Raw genomic sequence first — 21,737 nt, forward strand, 5'->3', positions numbered from 1 at the left:
TTCTTCTGGTTGTGCTCAGCTGAATACTAATGCATTCTGTTATCCAGTGGCAGTCTATTCCGAAAGGGAGCAAGAAGGAGTTTTACCTGAAATGTTCTTTCCGCTCGTCAAAACTGACGAGTATTATAGAACTGTGGAAGGTTCTGAAACAGCTCTTCCTTCTCTAATAATTTTTCAGAGAATCCATGGTTGTCATTGGGCTACATTTAATCTCAAAAGCCCACGAAAAATGATATGGCCAAGGCCGAGCCATAACCTTTGGCGATTTACTTGTAAACAAGCAAAGAAAGAAGCTAGCTACAAGCGATCTCGCTGAAACAGCTTCATTTTGTCTCAAAATAAATTCATTATAAGTAGTCAAAGTGTCACATTCATCAATAGCCATAGAACAATTTTCATTTTTTATAGTGACATAGATTGCTTTTCATTAGGACTTGTCATAAAAAATCTGAAAATAGACTGCCTCTCAAAGAATGCATTTGAATAAAAAGGGGCGATGGTTTTCAAAAAAACAAAAACAAAAAAAAAACAGAACAAAAGATTATTCAGAAGTAAATGAATAATACCCTGAAAAGAAAAATCTGAATTGGCCTAGATGGATCAGCCAAAAAAAAAAGAGGCTGCATTGGCTTGATCAAAACACGTAGAAAAAGGGGTGATAAGAGCATTGCTTCAAGATTATTTCATCGCACTATTTGCTCAGAATGCACTAATGATCAGCAATACGACAAAACGTACATCTACACAAATAAGAAAGAAAAATGCGCATACAGACCAGAGCTAATCGGGTGAGGCCCATACGTCCTTCCAAGAAGATGATATATGCGCACACTCGCACGCTATCGAGACGAGGAAACATGTTTGTGTTCTTTCTATATAATATAAAAGCATCCTAACCATGTTTTCATATTACATAGGGACTAAGAAATATACACGATAACATAAACAAAGCCTTATTATTACATCATAGAGAATTGTAGCATATGGAAGATTGACTTTATATCTACATAGTAATATAGTTTGTTTCAATCAAAATCAAGCGAGTCGGGTATAATGGGTGAACTGTTAATATATATATCTTCTGCATATGATATTTGTGATGATAATTTGACTTCTGCAACCTCAACAAGATATGAGATCAATTGCTCAATTTGCGAGTCAGGGTTTTCTTCTGCAAAGATTTTGTTTTTCTCATGAGATTCTTTGATTTTCTTGAGTGTCTCTGTTGCTTCTTCAATTGTTTGCTATAGAAGTATCTTATCAGCTTCACTGATTGTTAACTCATTCATGCGCTAATAATTACTTTGAGTTTCCAAAATAGATTTGTCATACCCTTCAAATCATTTTCAGCATTTGATGAATCAGTAGGAAGTACACTACTGTCAATTCGGTTCAAGATATACAATTGCTTTGACACTAAACAAAACGCCCAAAGTCGTATTTTGTTATTGGCAGCATGAACAAAACATACTTTTAGTTGCTTGAAGATATCAATGTCAGCATAAACGTATTTGTGTGCTATTTTATGTAACATTGCAAGGAGACCATAGGCGGCTTTGACATAATCTTTAGTTTCTCTCTTGATATCATTGTTGCCAAAAGGTCCTGAAGTTTCTAAAAGCATCAACTCTACACCAGAAATCAAATCATAGATAATGCCGTCTGCATTGTAATAGCTTGCTGTAGAAAGATCTTGTCGTTCTAACTCATCTTTAATCGCTTGTAATCTTACTTCACCAGGCATAAACTCGCATTGAGGAAGAGCATCCACAACAACATCCATAAACCTAAATATGACTCTGAAATTGTATGCTGATTCTGATTTTGAAATTCTTTTTAATCCACACTTGGTAAAGACATGTAAAACACTAAAACAAAAAAAGTAAGTAAATATGATAAAAAGCACAAATGCGATTACAAGATCATAAAGTATTCATAGCAAAAGCTTAGACTTGGATCATTGGTATTCTTGACAGCTAAAGAATTTCTTAACAACACTGTGTGGCAGTTATCCACCGATACTTCCTATTACAACAGTGTTAATTTCAGTTAAAAAGTGGATTAATGCCAACTTACTAGAGCAGAGAAAAAAGTATTGTATTTTGAATCAAATTTCAAAAAGACATCTTGCTTGGCCATACTTAAATGTTTGTTAGTTGTTGCTACTAAATCTTTAGGATAGCTGGCTCTAGTCTGTTTGTTTCCAACTTTGTCACCAAGTGTAATGATACCAAGATACTCCAAACTAAAAAAACAGTTTAGTGATTCTTCTGGTCATGATATAGGTCTTTACCTATAATCGTTGACATCTGTATCATTAAGATTTCCTGATAAAAACAAGTCGATAAATACAGACCAAGCTAACCAGATGTTAGCCGAGCTTCTTGATGTATTACTTGATTCAGACGATTTGGCTGACATTCTGTCAGTCTGTTCGCCCGTAGTATTTGCTTCAACAGCCACATCTTCAACTATAGTTTTTATCTTCTTATTTGGATTGAGAACCTCATTGAGAACCTCATTTTCTTTGGATGCGCGTGCATATACTCTTTTACTGAGATTCCTGTTTTCAATAGCTACAGTCCAGTAATCATATGCATCTTCGCTCTCTAAAACCTACTGGAACCTTTCAGTACATGTTGTTAATATGATCCTTAATAAAAACTTACACCAAAGTTTGCTTTTTGTATTGCATTTGCGAATGAAATCAAAGGTTTGTTTTTTGGTGTCTTTTTAAATAGACAAATTGAGTGAATAATTGATTTGAAAGCTTTATCACTATCGGCTTTTGTTCCAGTGCCTAATTCAGCATAAAAAGTATAAATACCTCGACATTTTATAGCAATTGAAAGATAACATTTCCTGGAGAAATAAAAAGTCCTTTATCGAGAATTTGCCTTTGGGAATGTTTTCCTTTAAATAAAAGAAGTTGATTCGACAGAAATAAGGGTGTACATAGAATGGGTGCGTCATCATTTTAAAGAAAACAAAATGCAGTATCAGCAAAAATTTGTATTATTAACAATAGTTTACAGTTCAGATGAATGATGGTAGATGCGTAGAATTGTATACAAGTGTATCATTGCAACTGATCCCAGACGACTGTCTTGGCTATTGGCTAACTGGGATACGACTAGTATCACGCAGAGTAAGGTGATTCTTACTTTTGCACCATTAGCGACAGTGCTCTACGATAAGATATCTTGGGGGGGATACCCTGAGACTCTGAAAATACGAGCAGCAGTATACAGCTATGGTTTCATGCATGGCGAAATGACAAAGGTACGACGACCACGCTTGTATATCTAGTCCCGCTAATAGAGTCTGTTTAGCTTTCTTGTACTGACAAGACTTTAGTATCACTGCAACTGATCCCAGACGACTGTCTTGGCTACTGGACGCTCATCCCTATCGCAATCTGATGTTTGTGCTTACACAAAAGCAACAAGTAATATGGAGGAGAACAGTATTAATAATAAAGTTAGAAATAAATGTAACAAAAACCAATCTTTAACGTCATGAATTATGAATATATCTGCTCAAGAATAGTATCAGGAGAATAGAGTAGAACATGAGATACATAAATAACATTTATATTGTTACTTGGATTAAAGAGGCTCTTGGATCATGATACCTAAGTTCGAATGACAAGAAACTAGGAGGGTGACATTTAATGGTTCTCGGTTCAGCATCTAAATTTATTCAGCCAGTGGTTGATACTGCTGTCCAAGCTGTTAGTCTTTCCTTTTTCTTTGGAATCGGGCTCACAAGTCAGCTACAATCACTTTCTTTTCCTTAAAAAATTATATAGGCATACAAAAATGGTTACTTTTTGGAGCGGATGGAGTGTTCTCTAGTCATCCCCTCTCTATCCAGTACTCTACAAGTCGACCATCACCCTCATCGTACTTGTGAGTACACCCTAATTTGTGCAGAATCAGATGAAGCCTCAGCTAGTACTGAAGCCGACTAAAATGACTCAGCATGGATAATGACCTTGAAGACAGAGCTTCCGATGTTGTACTTTTCAATTTGAAGCATAAATCGGATATACAAATGTCATTTTAAGTACTTGAAAAATTCACACAACATACATAGATGGTTGAATAAAGAGTATTTCTGATTGTTTCAATTTATTTTATTTCTTCCATTACGAGGCTGTGGAGCGAAGATCCAAATCTTCTTCTCTTTCTATGACAGTATGAAGGTGTTGTAAAGCCTTTTTATACCCGCATGAACACTCTGAATACCTACAAACAGTGCCAAGTAGCATTTATGGTACCTTCAGAGTCTATTTGGATCGAAAAAAGTGACATATAAAATTTGGTCGAAATACGTCTTTCAACCAAAGGGCAATACTCACGAAAAGAGCTCATTTCAAGTATTTAAGCTTGTTTCTTTTTTTTGAACAAATTTTATTTGCCGTACATATTTTGTAGCACTCTAAGGATATATATAAAGGTAAATAATCAAGCGAAAAAGGAGGAAAATAAGAAGGAGAGAGGAAGGAATCAGTCGAAACAAGTTGTATCTTTAGTAACGCGGCGGCCGATGCCTGGAGGGTTTGACTGAAGGCTATGCTTGCAAGGAAGGGTTCCTTTCGATGAATGAGTCCAATGGGCAAAATAATGCTGTTTTCATATTTGGCAGCTAATTAACGGTGGCTTGTAGCAGAAAATTTTATCGTACAAAACTTTAGTTCCACTTTTTTTTTCTTACCTTTATCTTTTCAATGTCTTTGACTCTCGATTTCTTGCTCCCTCCCCCTCCTGCTTCTTACAAGGCTGACCAAGCCTCTGCTGTTCACAACGGTTTGAGTGGTAAGTCATTCAATAAATATTGACCCATACTTATATTTCATAGCTACCACTGAACGTCTTATTGAACCTGTCGGTCGCCACTTCCTCGCTCACGCCCGTAGAAAGACTAACAACCGCACCTTCTCTGAAGATGAACGCCACCAAGCCGAAGAACGTGCCAACCAAGTCGTTGAAGAAGAAACTGTTGAATTCGAATACGAAGATGTCGACATCAACACTGTCAACCAAGATCCTACTCAATGGAAGCAACAAGATAACTATGCTGTTCTCGGTTTGACTAAGTTGCGTTACAAGGCCACTGAAGATCAAATCAAGAAGGCTCATCGTCGTATGGTTCTCTTGCATCACCCTGATAAGAAGGCTGACAAGAACGACGATGCTTTCTTCAAGTGTATCGCTAAGGCTTACGATACTTTGATGAACCCTGTCACTCGTCGCCAATACGACTCTGTTGATTTCGGTATGGCTCTCATCGAAGAAGATGTGCCTACTGCCAAGTCTGAAGGTGACTTTTACGAATTGTGGCGTCCTGTCTTTGAACGTGAAGGCCGTTTCTCTACCAAGCAACCTGTTCCTTCTCTCGGTGATGCCAACTCCACTAAGGAAGAAGTGGAAGCCTTCTACGATTTCTTCTACAACATCGATTCCTGGAGAACCTTTGAATGGCTCGATAAGGAAGGTGCTGAAGGTTCTGATAACCGTGATGACAAGCGTTACCAAGAAAAGAAGAACCGTGCTCAACGTGCTCAACTCAAGAAGGAAGACAATGCCCGTCTTCGTAAGCTTGTCGATACTTGTTTGAGTGTTGATCCTCGTATTGCTATCTTCAAGGCCGAAGAAAAGAAGAAGAGAAACGCCAAGAAGGATGCTAAGGCTGCTGCTGATAAGGCTGCTGCTGAAGCCGCTGCTAAGAAGGCTGAGGAAGAAAGACTTGCTAAGGAAAAGGCCGAAGCTGAAGCTAAGGAAGCTGCTGCTGATGCCAAGAAGAGCAAGGAAATGGCCAAGCGTGTCATCAAGAAGGAAAAGAAGACCATCAAGGCTCTTGTCAAGGACAACAACTACGCTATTGAAGGTGACGCTCCTGCTACTGCTGAACAAATTGATACTCAATTGTTCAAGCTCGATGACATTCTCGCTAAGAACAAAACTGCTGAGCAACTCGAAGCCCTCCGTGTCTCTTTTGAAAAGGCTGTTGCTGAAAAGAAGCTTCACGAAGCTTTTGCTGCTGCTCTTTAAATAAAGGATTTTGTGATTTAACACTTTCTAGATCAGATAATTGTTTACATGACATCATTAGAATCTGATAATCAATTTATTTAGATCATAATCTTCCTTGCTCCATATCAGAGTCATCATCATCCAAAAAACTTTCATCTAAACCTCTATCACGATCTAAAGCAGTGAATTCTAATGACGGTTCGCGTCTGTTATCCAAAATATCGTCGAAATCAATTCGAGTTGATCGAGCATGAAGCGAGTATTGGTTTCTATGCGTTATCAGCTTTACTATTTTATCAGCTAATTCTTACTTACTTTCTCAGCATCATGAATAGACGAAACAACTGAAAGCCATTTCGAATGACCAAAAGTATTGTGTCAAAAATGGCTTCACTTCGCTCCCCCACTGAGCAACCTGTTGTCAGCACAATCAATGTCACTGCGCATAATACCACCAAAACAATATCAATCGTATTCCATATTGATCTCCAGTATTGCTAATATATGCTCATAAGTATCATAAATCCAATTTTCAATCTAGACTTACTCTACCAAGAGCCAATAGTCTAGTTGTCACTTCAACAATCATTGCCACATTGATAATAGCCTCAAATACTATAAACATAATGGAAGGACTTATTCATAATAAGCAAAGTAAGCTATAGACTGTATGAGGTTTACCATTTTTCTTCCAATGACTATAGACATAAATTAGCCAAGTACTGTTTATAAAGCTTGTCTTACCATGACAATGGTGATAAAGCTTAGTATGGCTAGTACTAAATACAATCCAATGTAAAACTTTGAATACATGAACCGATTTGCCATCCCTCTTACTATTTCCGATTTAGTGAGTTGATGTTGAGTTCGTGAGGAAGGCAGTAGGGTACTGAATCGCACTTTTTTTTTAGCCTTGATGATTTGAATCTTGACAAACGTACCTGGTATGGTCTTCATCGGAAGCAAGCATATGCATTCGGTCATCGTCTTCATCTAACGGCATATTATAAACAAAGGGAAAGGAAAAGAAGAAGAAAAAAGAGAATCTTTAATATGATAACATTATTAAATGAAAGCGGCCTGCACTTTAAATTTAATCCTCGCTTGGTAAAGGACCTGAGAATTGGCCATGTCTTTCTCGGTAAATATGCTTATATTCATGTCCACCAAAGCTGTGATGCAGTAATAAGTATTCCCATTCTCTTTCCCTTATGCACCTACCTTTCAAGCAAAAATTCAGTCAACAAATAGTACACATTCTTATTGGCGTTGTGATGTCTAATAGCATGGTTACTATCAGGATAGATTTGTACACGGTAATTGTGGATATCACTCAAGGTAAACTTGTCTACTAGAATAGCTGTATGTTGAAAGTGAACTAGTGTTGTCTGTTAACAGAGTATATTCAGATCCTATTATCTTTACCATTATCATCTCCTGTGCCATGGGCCAAAAGATATCTTGCATTTCTAAATCCAGTCATGTTGTTTACAGCACTCACTTCATATCCCTTGGGATTTAATGCAGGCGTCTTCATGTAACGCTCGGTATAGACAGAATCTAAAGCATTATATCAGTCATGGTGACAACAAACAATCTGTTTACCATAATAACGCCAATCAGTGACAGGAGCCACTGCCATACCAGTAGAGAATACACCATCATTGGATTCGATCACTTTGGTTGTCATATAGCCACCATAAGACTAGATAGCATAAATACATATAACAAATATTATGTTGTCAACTTACCCAACCCCAAATAGCCATTCTGTAAGAATCAACATAGTCCAATTTGGCCCAATGCTTGCCTGCATTGACTTGATCAATAGTTTCGAGTCCACCTAGTCTTTCTCTGACACCTACTCTGTATTTTCTGCCTTTGAAACCTGTGCCTCTTCCATCCACCTAGGTTAGAGTTAGATATAAGTCTATAAAATACATTGAATACATACTGTAACCACAATGAAGCCTAATTGGCTAGCTACAAATGTTTGCCAGTTCAACTCAAATCGATGTGTCACCAATTGAGATCCAGGTCCACCATACACATGGAATAAGACAGGGTATTTTTTGCGAGCATCAAAATTTGCTGGCACAACTTCCATGGCTGTCATTTCTACAACATAGGTTAGTTTGTATCATAGTATATAGATGCCCTACCAAAGCCATCACTTGAGATGGTCTTCATACGAGTTTGAGGCAAATCATAGTCTTCCAAAAGTGCTCTTAACTCTGCATTGTCTTGCAAGACAGCACTAAATGCATCATCATCTACTTTTCTGACAACTATGTTGGGAATACCAGGTCCTTCATAATTCAAGATATAATAACCAGATTTAGGTGAGAAGGATGCAGAATAATAAGCATGTTCTTCAGGATTCTCAGGGCAAGTAACACAAGTGCGAGAATGAGGGTCTTTGAGTGATATCTTGTATAAATGACGTTCATGAGGTGATCTCTCTGTAGAGATAAAATGGCTAACGTATATTAGTCAATGTATATATGCGATCATGCTTCTACTTACACAAGTTGACGCTTTGAGTCTACTTGAACTGTGCCTGCCACAACTTCCCAATTGCCACGAGTAAGCCAAGTAATTTTGGACTTTTTGCCAGCTGTGATAATAGCCAGATGAGAAAAACCATCTTGGTTGTCCAAGATATCCAAATAAGAAACGTCCACTTTTGTGCTATTGTTCGTTGGAGGTAAATACACCATGTTTTGCGCAATATCAATCCATCCACCATCATTAGGCTTATATTCACGCACCAACTGGATTGTGCTGTTTTCTAAATGAACACTATCAATATTGACCATGTTGGTATATTCATGATCTTGAATACGGTTTGTTTGTTTAAACAACAATTGAGTATGAGATTCTGTGGCCCAAGCAACATCCACTATTAAACGGTTTGTCTCCTTGAAATCTTTGATATGGCTAAGTGCTTTAGCACCAGATCCAGTGGAAGCAGTGATGGAAGGATCAGTAGAGAGCGAATAGATATGCAAAGAAACAAGAGGATTAGGAGCGCCAGCTTTAGGATACTTGATGTTATCTTGTTTAGGGTAAGATGCATTGCGATCTCGAGTGTACATTTGTAAATGATATTCTGGTACACTAGTTTCGTCTAGTCTCAAATAAGCTAAATGGCTCGAGTCTGGTGCCCACCATAAAGCGAAATTGGAAGCTAATACCTCCTCTATTATAGGAGATCAGTACAAGAAAAAAATCATATATGATCTACCTTCGTAAACCCAGTCAGGGATTCCGTTAAATACAGTCTTGGAACCATCAAAAGTAACTTGTCTGTGTTTGATTAAATCAGTAACATAGATATTGTTATTCATGACATAAGCTAATTGATGTCCAGTTGGACTCCATGCAGCATAAGAAATCTTGGGTTTAGTATGAAAAGTTGAATTGATGTTTAATGGTCTCATTGTCTTATCAGACACACGATAGATGTATGCATTAAATAGGGCAGAATGCCTCCATTTCTATTAATATGTTAGCTCTAGTAATTCACTGAATATGTGGCCTTACAGTAGTAACATTGGTTCTGAATAGTAAATATTGAGCATCATGAGAGAGTTCAAAAGATTCTACATCAAGTATACCGTTTTCAATTTCCTATACAGTTTTAGAAAGGAAGTAGAATGTACAGCAATATTTACAAGGTCCTTTTCTTGGACAAACACTTGTGATTTTCTATCTTCAATGGATTCCAATAAAATGTCATTGGAATGAGGACTGCGGTAAGTATAAATGCCATCTCTAGGATCTACAGCAAGAAGCGATAAGTAAATCAACTAATCAATCATGCATTTACCATTTTCGACCCAGACTAAACTAGTTCTCTTTACAGAAAAAGAAGCATTAAAAATATCTTCGAACTGGACTTTTTTATGCTCTACAATTTCCACGGGCTGTTCTGGATTTACTATTCTATATAGTCAGTATAGTATATTTAAAAAAAAAAAAGTTTTGATTGCTTTACAGCCTGAAAATACTTGAGTCATGGAAATAGACCATAATATCCAAGCAAATGCCAAAATAGACAAGAATCCAACACAAATCCAATTAAAGCCCTATGTTTCCTGACTTAATATACATAATAACTATATGCTAATACCTTTTTTTGGTATTCTGCTTCAATAAGGCCCTTCTCGTCTGAACGAAACAATAGCTCTTCTGTCTCCGAATCACTGTTGCTGACATCCGAAAGCCTTCTTTGTTGACTCAAAAGACGTTGACTGGCAGTGCTACCAGACTCTTCGTCGTTATGGGTAAAATAGCTTTTAAAAGCCATAATTTCTCGAGAAAAGAAAAAGGAAAAAAGAATGGGAATGAATTCCAGTGTATTGTCATACAACAGAATACGCTATATGGATAGGAGAGAAAAAAAGTACTAATTTTAGGAGCTCGAGTATTTCATTACAAGTGTGAGCTATTCCAAGTTATTATATGCATGTCATAAAGTTTAGCTTTTTCATAATTAAATCCTCTCTTACTGCCATCAACTACATGTTACACAACGCTCAATGACTCTCTCTCTTTATTTTGACTTGATGCAGTTCATCTATCTGTCATTCGGCTTGAATCAAGCACGAATAAAGAAATTTGCAACTGAAAAGGAAATAAGTATAGTGTGTAACTCTGATAAGATGCAGGTTTTTCTGCTATATTTAATAAAACTTTTTATTAAAAGGGGTAAAAAGCTTTGGGGTTCTGCTTGCAGAGAACAAAAAAATACAATGATTAGTTAGAACAAAACCTGCTAAGCTTAAGATTTATCCAATGTCTGTTATGAAGCAGCTTCTATCTAGCGAGGAACAGCTTGATTTGGCATTGCTTGTAGAACCTAAATGATATAAGTTTACATACTTCTCTCGGAAAGAAATTATATAGATATTTTTTCAGACAAATTTCAAGTGATGAATGTGTGGCTCTTGCCATGCATCTCTTGAATTTAATATTTGTGAATAAGAACATAAAAAATGCTTTATTGTGCTTTCCAACAAAGTGCTAATTCAGATACAATTGCTCCATATTGACATTTATCAGGTGTGTTGGACAAAAATAAGCGTAGTCCATGAGGCTGACAATAAGCACTGAGGCTTACGACTAATGAAGGGAAGCTATATGTGCTGAATGTAATTGCTGCAAAGGAAATCGTTCAGCAATGACATTGTGCTTCGGGACAAAGATGGCATAAATAAAAATCTTGTCTCAAGCTAGAATGACTCATGCTGCGGAAGCCTTGAATGAGGTAAATCCCGTTAAACATTACTTTACTTTCAGTTTGATGTATACAATAGTTTCTGGAGAGACTACTTTTTTTCTGTTTTTAGAAAAGAAATAGAGCGGTGCCTTGTTCTACTTTGAATATCAAATACCTTTTTCTTGCCTCTTGAACCAAACCAACAAGGAGAAATAGGACGTAGACAAGATACATGCTAGAGTTATTTTAGACTTGCAAGATAAATTCAAAGAATGACTTATATGTTACACGGAAAACGCGTTGTTTGTTCTGCATAAAAGTGGCCATATGTTGTCATTCAGCTTATCTCTCTGAGGCATATGAGCAATTTAATTGAGTTTGAAACAAAGCACACAAAACAACAAGAGCAGTAAAAAATTCCTTTTCGTTATAATATTTTAAGTGCCTCTTTTAATAGAACTTGTTGATGAATTACAGTATTTTCTGTTACATTTGAGAAGATTATAGTTTTTTTAGACCAATAGAAAAGTTTTTGAGAATTATACTTTGTTTTTGGGAAGTCTTCAAAAAAAAAATTCGAGAGCTTTTTAAAAATTGAGTTTTTTCGACGATTTCCTTTCTTTTAGATTAGACATCTTTAGATAAAAATGGACTACGTTAAGAACTTCCATTTTTCCAATCAGAGCTCTGGTCCATTTTCTCTTTTTTCAGTCAATCAAATCTCTGTATTCTAGTTCAACTGGTCCAACTGGTCCAACTGGTCCATTTTTTTTCTTTCTTAGCCAATCAAATCTCTATATTCTAGTCCAACTGAGGCTGTACTGGAACCTTTTCAACAATATTTAAGGATTTCTGTTATGGACATAAAGTTAGACGAAAGTGAAGACTTGGGAAAGTAAGACTACTTTATTAGAAGAATTGATAGATATTTACGACCGTCTATAACAAGGTTTTCTACAATCAGAATCCTTTAAAATGCTAGGATTATCAATAATATCGTCTCGGTTATAATACTTCATGAGCCCAGTAGACGCAGAGAGGTCAATGATTATTTTTTTGATGGAACCATGAGCCCTAAAAAATCATTTTTAGCAAGAAGTGATTACTTTTTTTCGTATAAGAAGACTTACACAATGAAATCATATAAATCACTGGTATTGGTTGACAGACCGGCGAAATCAATCGCTACTAGACAGTTGTTTTCTGATGTGCAAATATATTCCAATAAATCTATATGATACTGTGAGTGCTTTGATTAGAGTTAAGTGTTCTACATTCATTACCTTGCGTGTTTCCATGCACTTGGCTCAAAAGCGTCAATTGGGCATTTTTTTCATTCGTGTCGCGGGATGTAATAGTATCATTTGCCCGCGATGACACAGTGACAAATACTTTATCCACAAGCAACGCGTCATACAATCTGTTGACCATTTTTTGAATCAAACCCACTCTCACTTTCTGATGTTGCTGACCTGAAGACTTTCTGGCGTATCCAACGACTGTTGTTGTGAGAAGAAGAGAGAATAGATATTAAATAAAAGAAAAGGTAAGAACACAGAGAAAGTCCGTTAGAGCTTGTATAGGCTTTTATTTCTCCAAAAAATGTTGTCTTTCAATTGCTATAAAATGTCGAGGTATTTATAGTTTTTCTTCTCAGTCAAAATATTGTTTTGGGGTTAGCTTCTTAACTGCGGATTAATTTGTCAGATCAGCAGCAGTTAAAAGAAATGCCTTTAGGAAAAGTTGTCAGCTCAGTCAATAGTACATGATCTGACCTGAACTTGTATAAACTATTACATATTTATCATCTCTAACTGTCACTTTATGAGTGCCATTAATAATAACAGAGTCACTAGGTTCATAATCTCTGACTATGAGGATGATGTAGTACTTCTAGCAGAATGAGTAAATGCCAGTGACTATAGATCCATTGCAATTGCCATATATGTGATCTGGTCTTTTGCCATGATCATCATTTATTGATCTATACATATGAATTCATATATGTTCACAACAACTGTGAAGTTGTTTTTCTTGAGGTTCTTGACGTATGCCTGGTACTTTGGCAGATGCTCCGTGATTGATAAGCAATACCATTCAAATATTCATCTTTTAATGTCCATAAGACTCGATATCGAACCTTTGAACCGTTTTGATCCTTCAATGCTTTTCGTTCCTGTTCTTGGTTCATGTATAAAACTTTTTTGGTGTTGCACCACTTTATAAAAGATAACAACGATTTCTCATCAAATCTAGTTGTATATAACATAATCAAAGAAGAAATATCCCTGGATGAGACTTTCTTTTATGTAAAGTGATTCGCTTTATGGTTCAGTTGGGACTGTTGTGAACATATAGAATCTATATACATGTGATGATCTGAACATTAAATAAGTCTTCATTTACATACTAAAATACATCATAATCAATTTACATCAGAAATAGACATAAAAGAACCTCTTGTACTGAATAAGACAAAGTATCTTTTAATAGATCAAGACTTATAACCGAAATCCATAATTTACATTATTTAGTTAATTTAAAGTAGTCTATGATAATAGAGACTCAGTCATTTGCATGAACTCTACTACTACTTACTCCGACATCTCTTCATATATAAATACCTAGAGAATGAAGAGCTAGAAAACGATATATATATATATTTGGATAATAAACCTATACAAGTTCTAATCGACTTCTTTGTTTTTATCTTCTCTCTTACATCACAACAGCGATTATTGCTTTTCTTTTGAATCGTTCTGGACGGCCTTCACCCTTCCAAATTGACTTAGCAATTTTCATCATATTCAAACTAGCGTTGATGTCACGCTGCCATAATGTTCTGCACGTCTTGCAAACGAGAACACTACTACCGCGGGCACCACTAATACCACCTAAAGTCCTACTTTCACATTTGGAACATATTTGGGACATCAAATATTCATCAATGTCCACAACGAGTAAGTCACCAGTCCTCTCTCTTCTTTTCAACGTTCTGTATAGAAGACCAGTGACACCAGTCCGGACTGTTTTCATCTTCACATGGTCCTTCCCAGACATGCCACTACCGAATACTATCAGTGGTACCTTTTGTTTGTATTGAAAGAAATTGCTTTCTCTAAGTACCATAGACTTATGAGTAAAAATTATTGTTGTTTTCGGTGCCATTTTTCTCTTTCCTTTATCCTTCTTTCCGGACTTATTCCCCTTCTTCTTCCGCTTCCCTTTGTTCTTTGCTCTTTTTCGTTTGTTTCTTGACTTCTTGTTGTATTTCTTGATACCATCTAAAAACATTTTCACCATTTACTCCGGTGCTTGTTGGCGACCCTGGTATAAGAAAAAGGTTTCTTTTACAGTTTCTTGATTGTAAAAACTGAAAATACGACCAATGTTTTCGAGCATATATACAGTGATTCATTGGCAGTCTTATTGGTAGGTATATTTGTTTCAATCGTCTTAATACCGCATGCTTTCTTTTTCCTCTCTTGCTCTGCTGAGAATTTTGTAGAGCCTGTCAAGTGGTAATATTCCTTGATGGAACATTGTCTGAAATCGTTAATATTACCACTTGAACCAGCAAAAACAGTTAAAAACCTTTTTCTTCCTGGATCTACGGCTATTGGTAAATAGTGGCTGTCAACTTCATGCTGCTCAAAACCATCCAGGATTCAGATCAACTTGATTGATTTGCTTGGTTAAACGTTTTTCTGTGATTGTTCGTTTGTCAAAAACAAAATCAACAGAAAAACCGTCTGATCTTATCAGGTTACCAAAGAGCCTCTTATTTGTTCCAGTGGGTAATAAAGATCCAATCCTAATAATAAACATATTTTAAATGACTATTATATAAAAACATTTTTTTACAACTATGTACTTACGATTTGATTCTAAGCGGTTTAAAATCAAATACCTTGTAAAATAAATGCAGCTGATTATTATACCCTCTGGGGAATGGTTCACCAGGAAGAAACGCTGCTAATGTATCGACCGAAGTTATCACTGATCGCCAATGGCATGATGGTGAAGGGAATACATTGAACAGCCTTGGTAAAGGAAGTCTTCTAACGTCAAACGCTTTATGGGATTGATGTTCCCTTTCAAAGACAGTCAGTATATGAAACAACAGAGGAATAAAAAAGCCAGGGTTATCAGCTAATGATTTATACTAACTCCAGCATCAAGTTTGTTTTTAAGTGGCAGGCATTGTTCATCGATTCTTCGTTTGATCATAGGGTCTTCAAGTGATTTCTGTTCAGGCCACACCGCTTCACCTTGGCATACATACTGATATCCATATTTTATAACAATATCATCGACATCCTTCGGAGCCATGGACTATATACATAATATTTAAGTATTTAGAGTAAATGGATGTGATTATTAGCTCTTATAACAAACATAATTTGAATTTGATATTGCAAAAATCTTCTCAATATATTTTCAAGTCTTTCTACAACTGCATTCTCGTAGGTGGTTGCCAGCTCCTTGCAGGCCTCAGTAATGCACTGGCTAGCTCCTCTAATAGCAGATGGAAAACTTAATTTTTCTTTAATAAGATGAACTTCGTTAAAAAACATTATAACAGACAAGTCGATCTAACTATTGTTGATGATCTGGTATAAATGACTTTAAATAAATAAAAAAAGGCATATTATCACAAATAAGTCTTTTCTCATAACAAGAACATTTGTCATATATTATTATTATGCAAGCTAGTCATAGTTTGATAGCAATAAAACTGAGTTCATTCTAAACAATGATATAGCTGAATCAGCATTTACACTCCTACGGAATAGAGTCATATAATTCAGGGACCAGTAAACAGATCTCATCTTGAATGATAAATAACTGTAAAGATGGTTCACAAAGTATATTTTATTGAAAAAGTCAATACTCTTGTTCCATCTAATATAACCTTCAGCTCATCAAGTCCTATCTCAGATTACATCTAAGGACATAATCCAAATCATATATAAACCTAGAATATAAAAAATCTCTCTCGAACTTTTACCTTAATGAATATTTATAAACGGTCTCAAAGTACTTCCTACACGTCTCTTTATTTTTTTATAGTTTCTATATTCAATCTTTTTATTTAAAAAATCCCAAAACACCACAATAACCAGTCATTTTGATATTGCTTCTCTAATAATTGATTTCCCTTTACAGATAAATTTGTAAATGTAAACCCTCATTCATCCAAAAAGCTAATTCTTATGCTTGATACATCTATTCAGATTCCGTCCTTTCAAAAAAAGAAAAAAAAAAGAGTGACGTCGAATTTTTTTTCACCACTTGCTTTTTTCTCCTTTTGAATAAACTCAATGTCATATTCACCAGAACTTTCTCCTGTCGCTTATTCAGACGAAGAAAGAGCTTCTACAGCACCCACTATTAAGCTCAAACTAAAAATTAATCCTTATCCTTCAGTAGAGAAAAAAAGAAAACATAAGAAGAAACATAAAAAGAAGCACAAAAAGTCAAAAGAATATCAAGAGTCCCATGAAGAAGACGATAGTGACTATGAACAAGAGCCACCTGTACGATCTCATGTAGGAGGCAAACGACCTTTTGCTCTCTTACAACAAAAGCAACTGTTACAAGATAGCGAAGAGGAAGAGGAAGAAGAGGAGGAAGACGATGACGATGAATCAGAACAAGAAAGTTATCATCCTACAGATACAAAAAAAGCAAAACATGGTCATCATTATTACGATCAACCAATGCAACAACAACCTCAACAACCCCAACAGCCACAACAACAGCGCAAAATGTCTAAACAAGGCAGAAGACCTTCTGTCAAGACTTTACCTAATGGAGAAAAACCAAAGAAACGAGGTCGTCCTACCAACAAGGCTAAACAAGCAGCCTTATTAGCTTCTCTTCCTCCCAAAGTACCAGAAACACAACGAAAAGACGTGAAATCGATTTTACTCAAACTTCTGGATAATATTGAAAAGTAAAGTATGTTATGTATGGAGGCGAAATACTCATTCATATTTTAGGAGAGACGCTTATGGCATCTTTTTAGAGCCTGTCAACTTAGAACTTGTACCAGACTACCTTAAAGTGATTAAACACCCCATGGATTTCTCTACGATGCGTAAAAAGATTCAAAATGGCACTTACACAGACGCGGATGGATTCAGACAAGATTTTAACCTGATTGTTAGTAATGCTAAACTATACAATGCTATTGATACCATTTATTGGAAAAGTGCAGACAAAATACATGATGTAGGATCCAAACTGATTGATCGTGCAGAGAAACAGATTGAAGAAGAAGAAGAAAAGCAGCAAGATGAAGAATTGAGAAGAAGAGACAGTCTAAGAAAAGATTCATTGGGCATCAAGGAAGAAGATGTAGATATTATGGGCATTGATAGTATACCTACATTGCGTAAACACAGTAGACAAGGATCAGAACGAGAAACCAGTGTTGATATTGCTAGTTCGCGTGCCATTACACCTAATCGAACTACACCTTATAAAAAGAAGAAGAAGAAGGTGACTGATACAGGCGTCCTTTATGGTCCTGATGGATCTCTTCATACTGTAGGAGGAGGTAATTAGCACATGACTTGATGTGGTTTACTCATACTGTATTAGTATCTGATTTAGATACATTGATACCAAAAGAGAATTCGTTTGCTGATCCTCCTTTACTGACGACATCGAATCCTGCTGCACTTCCTTCTGCTTTTTACTTGAACCGCAACTCTACGGATGACTTCTTTCAAAATAGACATTTTGTCCATTCTGCTCATTTTTGTGATTATGGACCATTTACAACACTTGGAGGACAACCACCTGGTGCATTCTACACTGCTCTTGATGCTTCCTATATCTATCCATTGTATGGTGATGATCGAGGAGAAGCTTATATGAAGAGTCTATGGGATTTCATTGAGAGTGATGAAGAGAATGATATCCTTAAACAAAAAATACAGGCTAAATCCAACCATCTGACTCGAGGAGCATGGCAAGTTGTGCAACAAGCATTGGATAGAAAGAACGAAAAACTACAAGGAAGCACATCAACTGAATATCCTACAATACAGACTGAATTTGGACCTGTGGATGCTGCTAAGATTGTAGATAAAATTGAACTCAAAATGCACACTGTTTAAATAAATACATAATTTTTTTTTTTTTATTTTCTTATACAATGGCTGTTGAAGCAAAAAAGGTAGACTATCTTTTTGTTACATAGACTCATGTCCATAGTCAAAATATCGTTTTCAAAGTGAGATACAACAAATGATGTTTGTGTTTGGTGAAGTGTCTGATCCTTTACAAGAAGTGACACTCCTTGTAGAAGATATTGTGCGTTCTCAAGTGATTGAGATTGTAAGTCAACAAAACACATGACTTGTATTGATCATCAGTAGATTATACAAGCAGCAGCACAAGCAGCACGTCGAAACTCACGTTATCTAAGTGCTGAAGATCTGATATTCCTCATGCGACATGATCGTGCTAAAGTCAACCGACTACGTTCCTTTCTTAGTTGGAAAGATGTTCGTAAAAACGCCAAAGACGCCTCAGGAGACCAAGTAGAAGATGTGGTCGAAGAAACAAACACAGGCAAGATCCATCGTAGCATCATCAAGTTACCATGGGAACTGGTGAATCAATTTACAGATGTCATTGTCAAATCGATCAATGGCGACGATGAATCAGAAGATGAAGACGAAATAGAAGCCTATAATGATTCCATTCAACGTCTGAAAGAAGCAGACGATGTGACTCGTGCCATGACGCGGGAAGAATATGTGCATTATTCAGAATGTAGGCAGGCCTCTTTTACCTATCGTAAAAGCAAACGGTTTCGAGACTGGGCCTGTATGAGTTCAATTGTTGAAGTAAAACCGAATGATGATATTGTCGATAGTTTGGGATTCTTAACGTATGAGATGGTCAGTAAATTGACAACTACCGCCATTCAAATTAAACGAGATTTAATGCAAGCATCGGGGCAGAAAGAAGAAGAACCTATTTCTCTAGGACTCAAACGGAAAAGAGAAGGAGAAGAAAGCCCTTCTCCACAGCCAGAAGAGGATAAAGAAGATGAAGAGCATGGCTTGTTCTCTTTACCGAGTACAGAACAAACACCCTTGTTGACAGAACATGTACTAGAAGCATTTCGAAGACTGCAACAAGTACCACAACCCACACGTAATTTCCGTGGTGGACTAGTGCGTACAAGGATCTCCTTGATCTAGTTTTATTATGGTATCATCAGTTATAAAACAGATAAAATAAATAATTAACTCAACAAACATTGGCCAAACACTTCTCGTTGAAAGGCAAATTCAAGTGCGGCCTGATAATGGAACCAGATACCGCCACAAACAAAAAGATGCCAGAATTGATGCGAATGGCCTAAATGGTCAAATTTGCCTGGCCAGAATTTTTCGGGGAATTGGTTGCCATAGACAATCACACCTGCTAAATAGCAAAGAATCGATTTAAACACAGGTGTCAACCAACTGAATGTTGCCTGGACTCCACGCACCACAGTCAAGTGAGCAATCACAAAGACACCTGATGAGGCTAATGCGATAAAAAAGGCAATCCGAAGCCACCTGCGTTCATGTTTATCAAACCATTCTTGAAACGGCATGCTGACACCAATGACAGCCAATGTGGAAGTGAATGAGATATACGTATTTCGGATAGCATCGTCACAATAAAAACCATAGTATTCGCATAGAATGATACTGGCACAGATCAAAACAGAGATACCAACATAATCTAGACAGGCGACTTGTTTGTATACCTTTAGGTTATTGATACCAGAGAGTGTATGCCACACAGTAGAACACATCAGACATTTACAAGCAGCTAAAAAGAAGACCAGAAACACAAGACGGTCTTTGAGTGGGATACTGGCCATCAGTTCAGAAAAGAAGAGTTCATAGATACCAATGCTGAACAGTGCAACAAAACCCAATAGATGAGTCCAGATATTGCCTGTTTCATTATGAAAATAAAAGAGTGAGTACCAACAATCAGCTGCTGAACCCAAAAAGCGGTAACCCGTTCGGATGTACTATGCCCCTGGTGTTAGAAGTGTATTATAATACTTGCTTTAGGACTTACTTGATTATTTTGCCAAGGACCAGGCAGTTCGTCGTACATTAACAAACGGTTGGTGCCAAACGACATTGCATACTTGAGTTTGTCTAGTTTTTCATTGGCTGCACCAGCGACTTCTAAAATCTTTTCTTCGACTCGTTCTCGCATTCTATCAGCACGACCGAGTGCATTTGCAATCTTGGTGTCTAATTCTTCCATTGTAGCCATGAAGGCATCAATCGTATTTTCTATCATTTCACTGTTATTGAGATTCTCTTCAAGTTCATGGTATTTTTTGGATAATTCCATCATGGCACTCAATAAATCAGGCGGTGTCATGATAGGGTCCTGTACTAATTTTTGTTGAAATTCGAGTGCTTGTTCACGTCGCTCTTGCCATTCTTGGCCGAGATCATCGAGTAAATGATATGCTTTTTGAATTTTAGAATATTGGTGAAGACATTCATGGTTGACGACATGTTCAAATTGAGCAAGTCGAAGCTTGAATTTTTTCATTAAGGGTTCAAGACTATTTTGAAAAAAATCTTCAATATCAACATCATCATTGTAGAGTACAGATTGAGGTTGAATAGTCAGTAAGTTCTCCATGATTGAAAAAAATATATAAAGAAAAGAGAAGAAAAAAAATAGATTGAAACAGTCAAATATCACGATTTTATCCGAGCAAACTATGTTCTGCCCTTTTTTTTTCAACTCAAACAATGGGGTCGTCCTTCAAATTCAGAAATTTGGTTGCTTGTTTTAGAAAATAGATTAAATAAATTTAATGGCCAATGAGGACGTATCTTAAAAGCCCTAACTAGTTCCAAAAAGGCAAAGAAACTAAACATTCTTTTAGGATAAAAGGTAAACAAAATAATCATGTGGAAGCAGAAGGAAGAAAATGGATTACAATCATTTCAGAAAGCAAAGTCGCTAATTTTGAGCTCAATGTCGTGCAAAAAAAAAAAAAAGTCATATCATTGGGGAAGAGCAATCACCGATTATCTTTTTCTGACGCAAAGTAACATTAGTGAACATATTTCGCATTAGTAAATGCAACATTGACACTATAAAATGCAATACTGAACCACTCTTTATAGGACATGTTCAAGTCAAGATTTTTTTAGAGCCGCTCTTTTTTCTAGCCGCAGTTTTATGAACCATTCCCTCTCTATCCGGTACTCTGCGAATGCATAAATGCTCTTTCTATTTTTTCAATAGCAAGCACTCCACTCACTCCGAAAAGAAGCACAAGTGTATACACTCTGAAAATATAACTGTTATTAGTTTCTTGGTATATTCTTTTTATTTTTATGAAATGATACACCCTAATATCAAAGAAATTGCTATAGACCATGATGAATCAATTGAGATGTTGGCTCAACACCAAC

The 21,737-nt window shown here is 36.4% G+C and overlaps 12 protein-coding genes across 12 annotated transcripts; 3 read left to right on the forward strand and 9 right to left on the reverse strand.

Annotated features, from left to right (window-relative positions):
- Positions 1-1,025: 1,025 nt before the first annotated feature.
- On the reverse strand, positions 1,026-2,421 carry B0P05DRAFT_583618 (uncharacterized protein; the record flags this gene model as incomplete). Its single annotated transcript, XM_051582263.1, has 6 exons — positions 1,026-1,244; positions 1,304-1,868; positions 1,919-2,025; positions 2,077-2,245; positions 2,294-2,360; positions 2,397-2,421. 6 exons carry the CDS (start codon positions 2,419-2,421, stop codon positions 1,026-1,028), a joined length of 1,152 nt encoding a protein of 383 aa, XP_051438823.1.
- Positions 2,422-4,732: 2,311 nt separating this feature from the next.
- Positions 4,733-6,056, forward strand: B0P05DRAFT_583619 (DnaJ domain-containing protein; the record flags this gene model as incomplete). The annotated part of the gene is made up of 2 exons (XM_051582264.1): positions 4,733-4,820; positions 4,864-6,056. The coding sequence occupies 2 exons, from the start codon at positions 4,733-4,735 to the stop codon at positions 6,054-6,056; spliced, it is 1,281 nt and encodes a 426-aa protein (XP_051438824.1).
- Positions 6,057-6,109: 53 nt separating this feature from the next.
- On the reverse strand, positions 6,110-7,059 carry B0P05DRAFT_526000 (uncharacterized protein). The gene is made up of 6 exons (XM_051576380.1): positions 6,980-7,059; positions 6,783-6,927; positions 6,720-6,736; positions 6,586-6,673; positions 6,354-6,535; positions 6,110-6,307 (listed from the first exon to the last, which is right to left on the reverse strand). The coding sequence occupies exons 1-6, from the start codon at positions 7,039-7,041 to the stop codon at positions 6,142-6,144; spliced, it is 660 nt and encodes a 219-aa protein (XP_051438825.1). The 5' UTR covers positions 7,042-7,059; the 3' UTR covers positions 6,110-6,141.
- A 552-nt stretch (positions 7,060-7,611) lies between these two features.
- Positions 7,612-10,350, reverse strand: B0P05DRAFT_577239 (dipeptidyl peptidase IV N-terminal region-domain-containing protein; the record flags this gene model as incomplete). The annotated part of the gene is made up of 10 exons (XM_051581768.1): positions 7,612-7,743; positions 7,790-7,945; positions 7,993-8,156; positions 8,201-8,517; positions 8,565-9,240; positions 9,286-9,538; positions 9,716-9,822; positions 9,871-9,981; positions 10,039-10,129; positions 10,174-10,350. The coding sequence occupies 10 exons, from the start codon at positions 10,348-10,350 to the stop codon at positions 7,612-7,614; spliced, it is 2,184 nt and encodes a 727-aa protein (XP_051438826.1).
- Positions 10,351-11,023: 673 nt separating this feature from the next.
- On the reverse strand, positions 11,024-11,605 carry B0P05DRAFT_526005 (uncharacterized protein). Its single transcript, XM_051576381.1, has 2 exons — positions 11,438-11,605; positions 11,024-11,371 (listed from the first exon to the last, which is right to left on the reverse strand). Exons 1-2 carry the CDS (start codon positions 11,494-11,496, stop codon positions 11,218-11,220), a joined length of 213 nt encoding a protein of 70 aa, XP_051438827.1. The 5' UTR covers positions 11,497-11,605; the 3' UTR covers positions 11,024-11,217.
- A 586-nt stretch (positions 11,606-12,191) lies between these two features.
- B0P05DRAFT_462293 (uncharacterized protein) lies at positions 12,192-12,493 on the reverse strand (the record flags this gene model as incomplete). The annotated part of the gene is made up of 2 exons (XM_051574109.1): positions 12,192-12,336; positions 12,393-12,493. Coding segments are annotated over 2 exons (246 nt in total), but the record flags the coding sequence as incomplete, so codon positions are not given.
- B0P05DRAFT_526008 (uncharacterized protein) lies at positions 12,261-12,856 on the reverse strand. Its single transcript, XM_051576382.1, has 2 exons — positions 12,393-12,856; positions 12,261-12,336 (listed from the first exon to the last, which is right to left on the reverse strand). Exon 1 carries the CDS (start codon positions 12,691-12,693, stop codon positions 12,493-12,495), a length of 201 nt encoding a protein of 66 aa, XP_051438829.1. The 5' UTR covers positions 12,694-12,856; the 3' UTR covers positions 12,261-12,336; positions 12,393-12,492.
- Positions 12,857-13,098: 242 nt separating this feature from the next.
- Positions 13,099-13,604, reverse strand: B0P05DRAFT_225813 (uncharacterized protein). Its single transcript, XM_051573270.1, has one exon. The coding sequence runs from the start codon at positions 13,529-13,531 to the stop codon at positions 13,271-13,273; it is 261 nt and encodes an 86-aa protein (XP_051438830.1). The 5' UTR covers positions 13,532-13,604; the 3' UTR covers positions 13,099-13,270.
- A 401-nt stretch (positions 13,605-14,005) lies between these two features.
- B0P05DRAFT_526012 (uncharacterized protein) lies at positions 14,006-14,484 on the reverse strand (the record flags this gene model as incomplete). Its single annotated transcript, XM_051576383.1, has 2 exons — positions 14,413-14,484; positions 14,006-14,382 (listed from the first exon to the last, which is right to left on the reverse strand). Coding segments are annotated over exons 1-2 (205 nt in total), but the record flags the coding sequence as incomplete, so codon positions are not given.
- A 2,012-nt stretch (positions 14,485-16,496) lies between these two features.
- On the forward strand, positions 16,497-18,417 carry B0P05DRAFT_526020 (uncharacterized protein). The gene is made up of 3 exons (XM_051576384.1): positions 16,497-17,221; positions 17,268-17,827; positions 17,872-18,417. The coding sequence occupies exons 1-3, from the start codon at positions 16,587-16,589 to the stop codon at positions 18,390-18,392; spliced, it is 1,716 nt and encodes a 571-aa protein (XP_051438832.1). The 5' UTR covers positions 16,497-16,586; the 3' UTR covers positions 18,393-18,417.
- Positions 18,418-18,653: 236 nt separating this feature from the next.
- B0P05DRAFT_462357 (uncharacterized protein) lies at positions 18,654-19,487 on the forward strand (the record flags this gene model as incomplete). Its single annotated transcript, XM_051574112.1, has 1 exon — positions 18,654-19,487. A coding segment is annotated over one exon (834 nt), but the record flags the coding sequence as incomplete, so codon positions are not given.
- A 44-nt stretch (positions 19,488-19,531) lies between these two features.
- B0P05DRAFT_583625 (hemolysin-III related-domain-containing protein) lies at positions 19,532-20,952 on the reverse strand (the record flags this gene model as incomplete). Its single annotated transcript, XM_051582265.1, has 2 exons — positions 19,532-20,317; positions 20,368-20,952. The coding sequence occupies 2 exons, from the start codon at positions 20,950-20,952 to the stop codon at positions 19,532-19,534; spliced, it is 1,371 nt and encodes a 456-aa protein (XP_051438834.1).
- Positions 20,953-21,737: the final 785 nt, after the last annotated feature.

Source organism: Gilbertella persicaria, assembly GCF_025201335.1.
Source record: "Gilbertella persicaria strain CBS 190.32 chromosome Unknown B0P05scaffold_4, whole genome shotgun sequence".
NCBI classification, from domain to species: Eukaryota; Fungi; Mucoromycota; class Mucoromycetes; order Mucorales; family Choanephoraceae; genus Gilbertella; species Gilbertella persicaria.

Excerpts from the sequence above, each read along its gene's own strand:
- B0P05DRAFT_526020 (XM_051576384.1), top strand. The coding sequence starts at position 16,587 with ATGTCATATTCACCAGAACTTTCTCCTGTCGCTTATTCAGACGAAGAA. Across the intron at positions 17,222-17,267 it reads CTTCTGGATAATATTGAAAA|GAGAGACGCTTATGGCATCT; the intron begins GTAAAGTATGTT and ends TTCATATTTTAG. Across the intron at positions 17,828-17,871 it reads TCTTCATACTGTAGGAGGAG|TATCTGATTTAGATACATTG; the intron begins GTAATTAGCACA and ends ATACTGTATTAG.
- B0P05DRAFT_526008 (XM_051576382.1), bottom strand. The coding sequence starts at position 12,693 with ATGGTCAACAGATTGTATGACGCGTTGCTTGTGGATAAAGTATTTGTC.
- B0P05DRAFT_526005 (XM_051576381.1), bottom strand. The coding sequence starts at position 11,496 with ATGTATCTTGTCTACGTCCTATTTCTCCTTGTTGGTTTGGTTCAAGAG. Across the intron at positions 11,372-11,437 it reads GTTCAAGAGGCAAGAAAAAG|TCTCTCCAGAAACTATTGTA; the intron begins GTATTTGATATT and ends GAAAAAAAGTAG.
- B0P05DRAFT_526000 (XM_051576380.1), bottom strand. The coding sequence starts at position 7,041 with ATGCCGTTAGATGAAGACGATGACCGAATGCATATGCTTGCTTCCGAT. Across the intron at positions 6,536-6,585 it reads GACTATTGGCTCTTGGTAGA|CAATACTGGAGATCAATATG; the intron begins GTAAGTCTAGAT and ends AGCATATATTAG. Across the intron at positions 6,308-6,353 it reads CTATTCATGATGCTGAGAAA|AAACCAATACTCGCTTCATG; the intron begins GTAAGTAAGAAT and ends GATAACGCATAG.
- B0P05DRAFT_225813 (XM_051573270.1), bottom strand. The coding sequence starts at position 13,531 with ATGTTATATACAACTAGATTTGATGAGAAATCGTTGTTATCTTTTATA.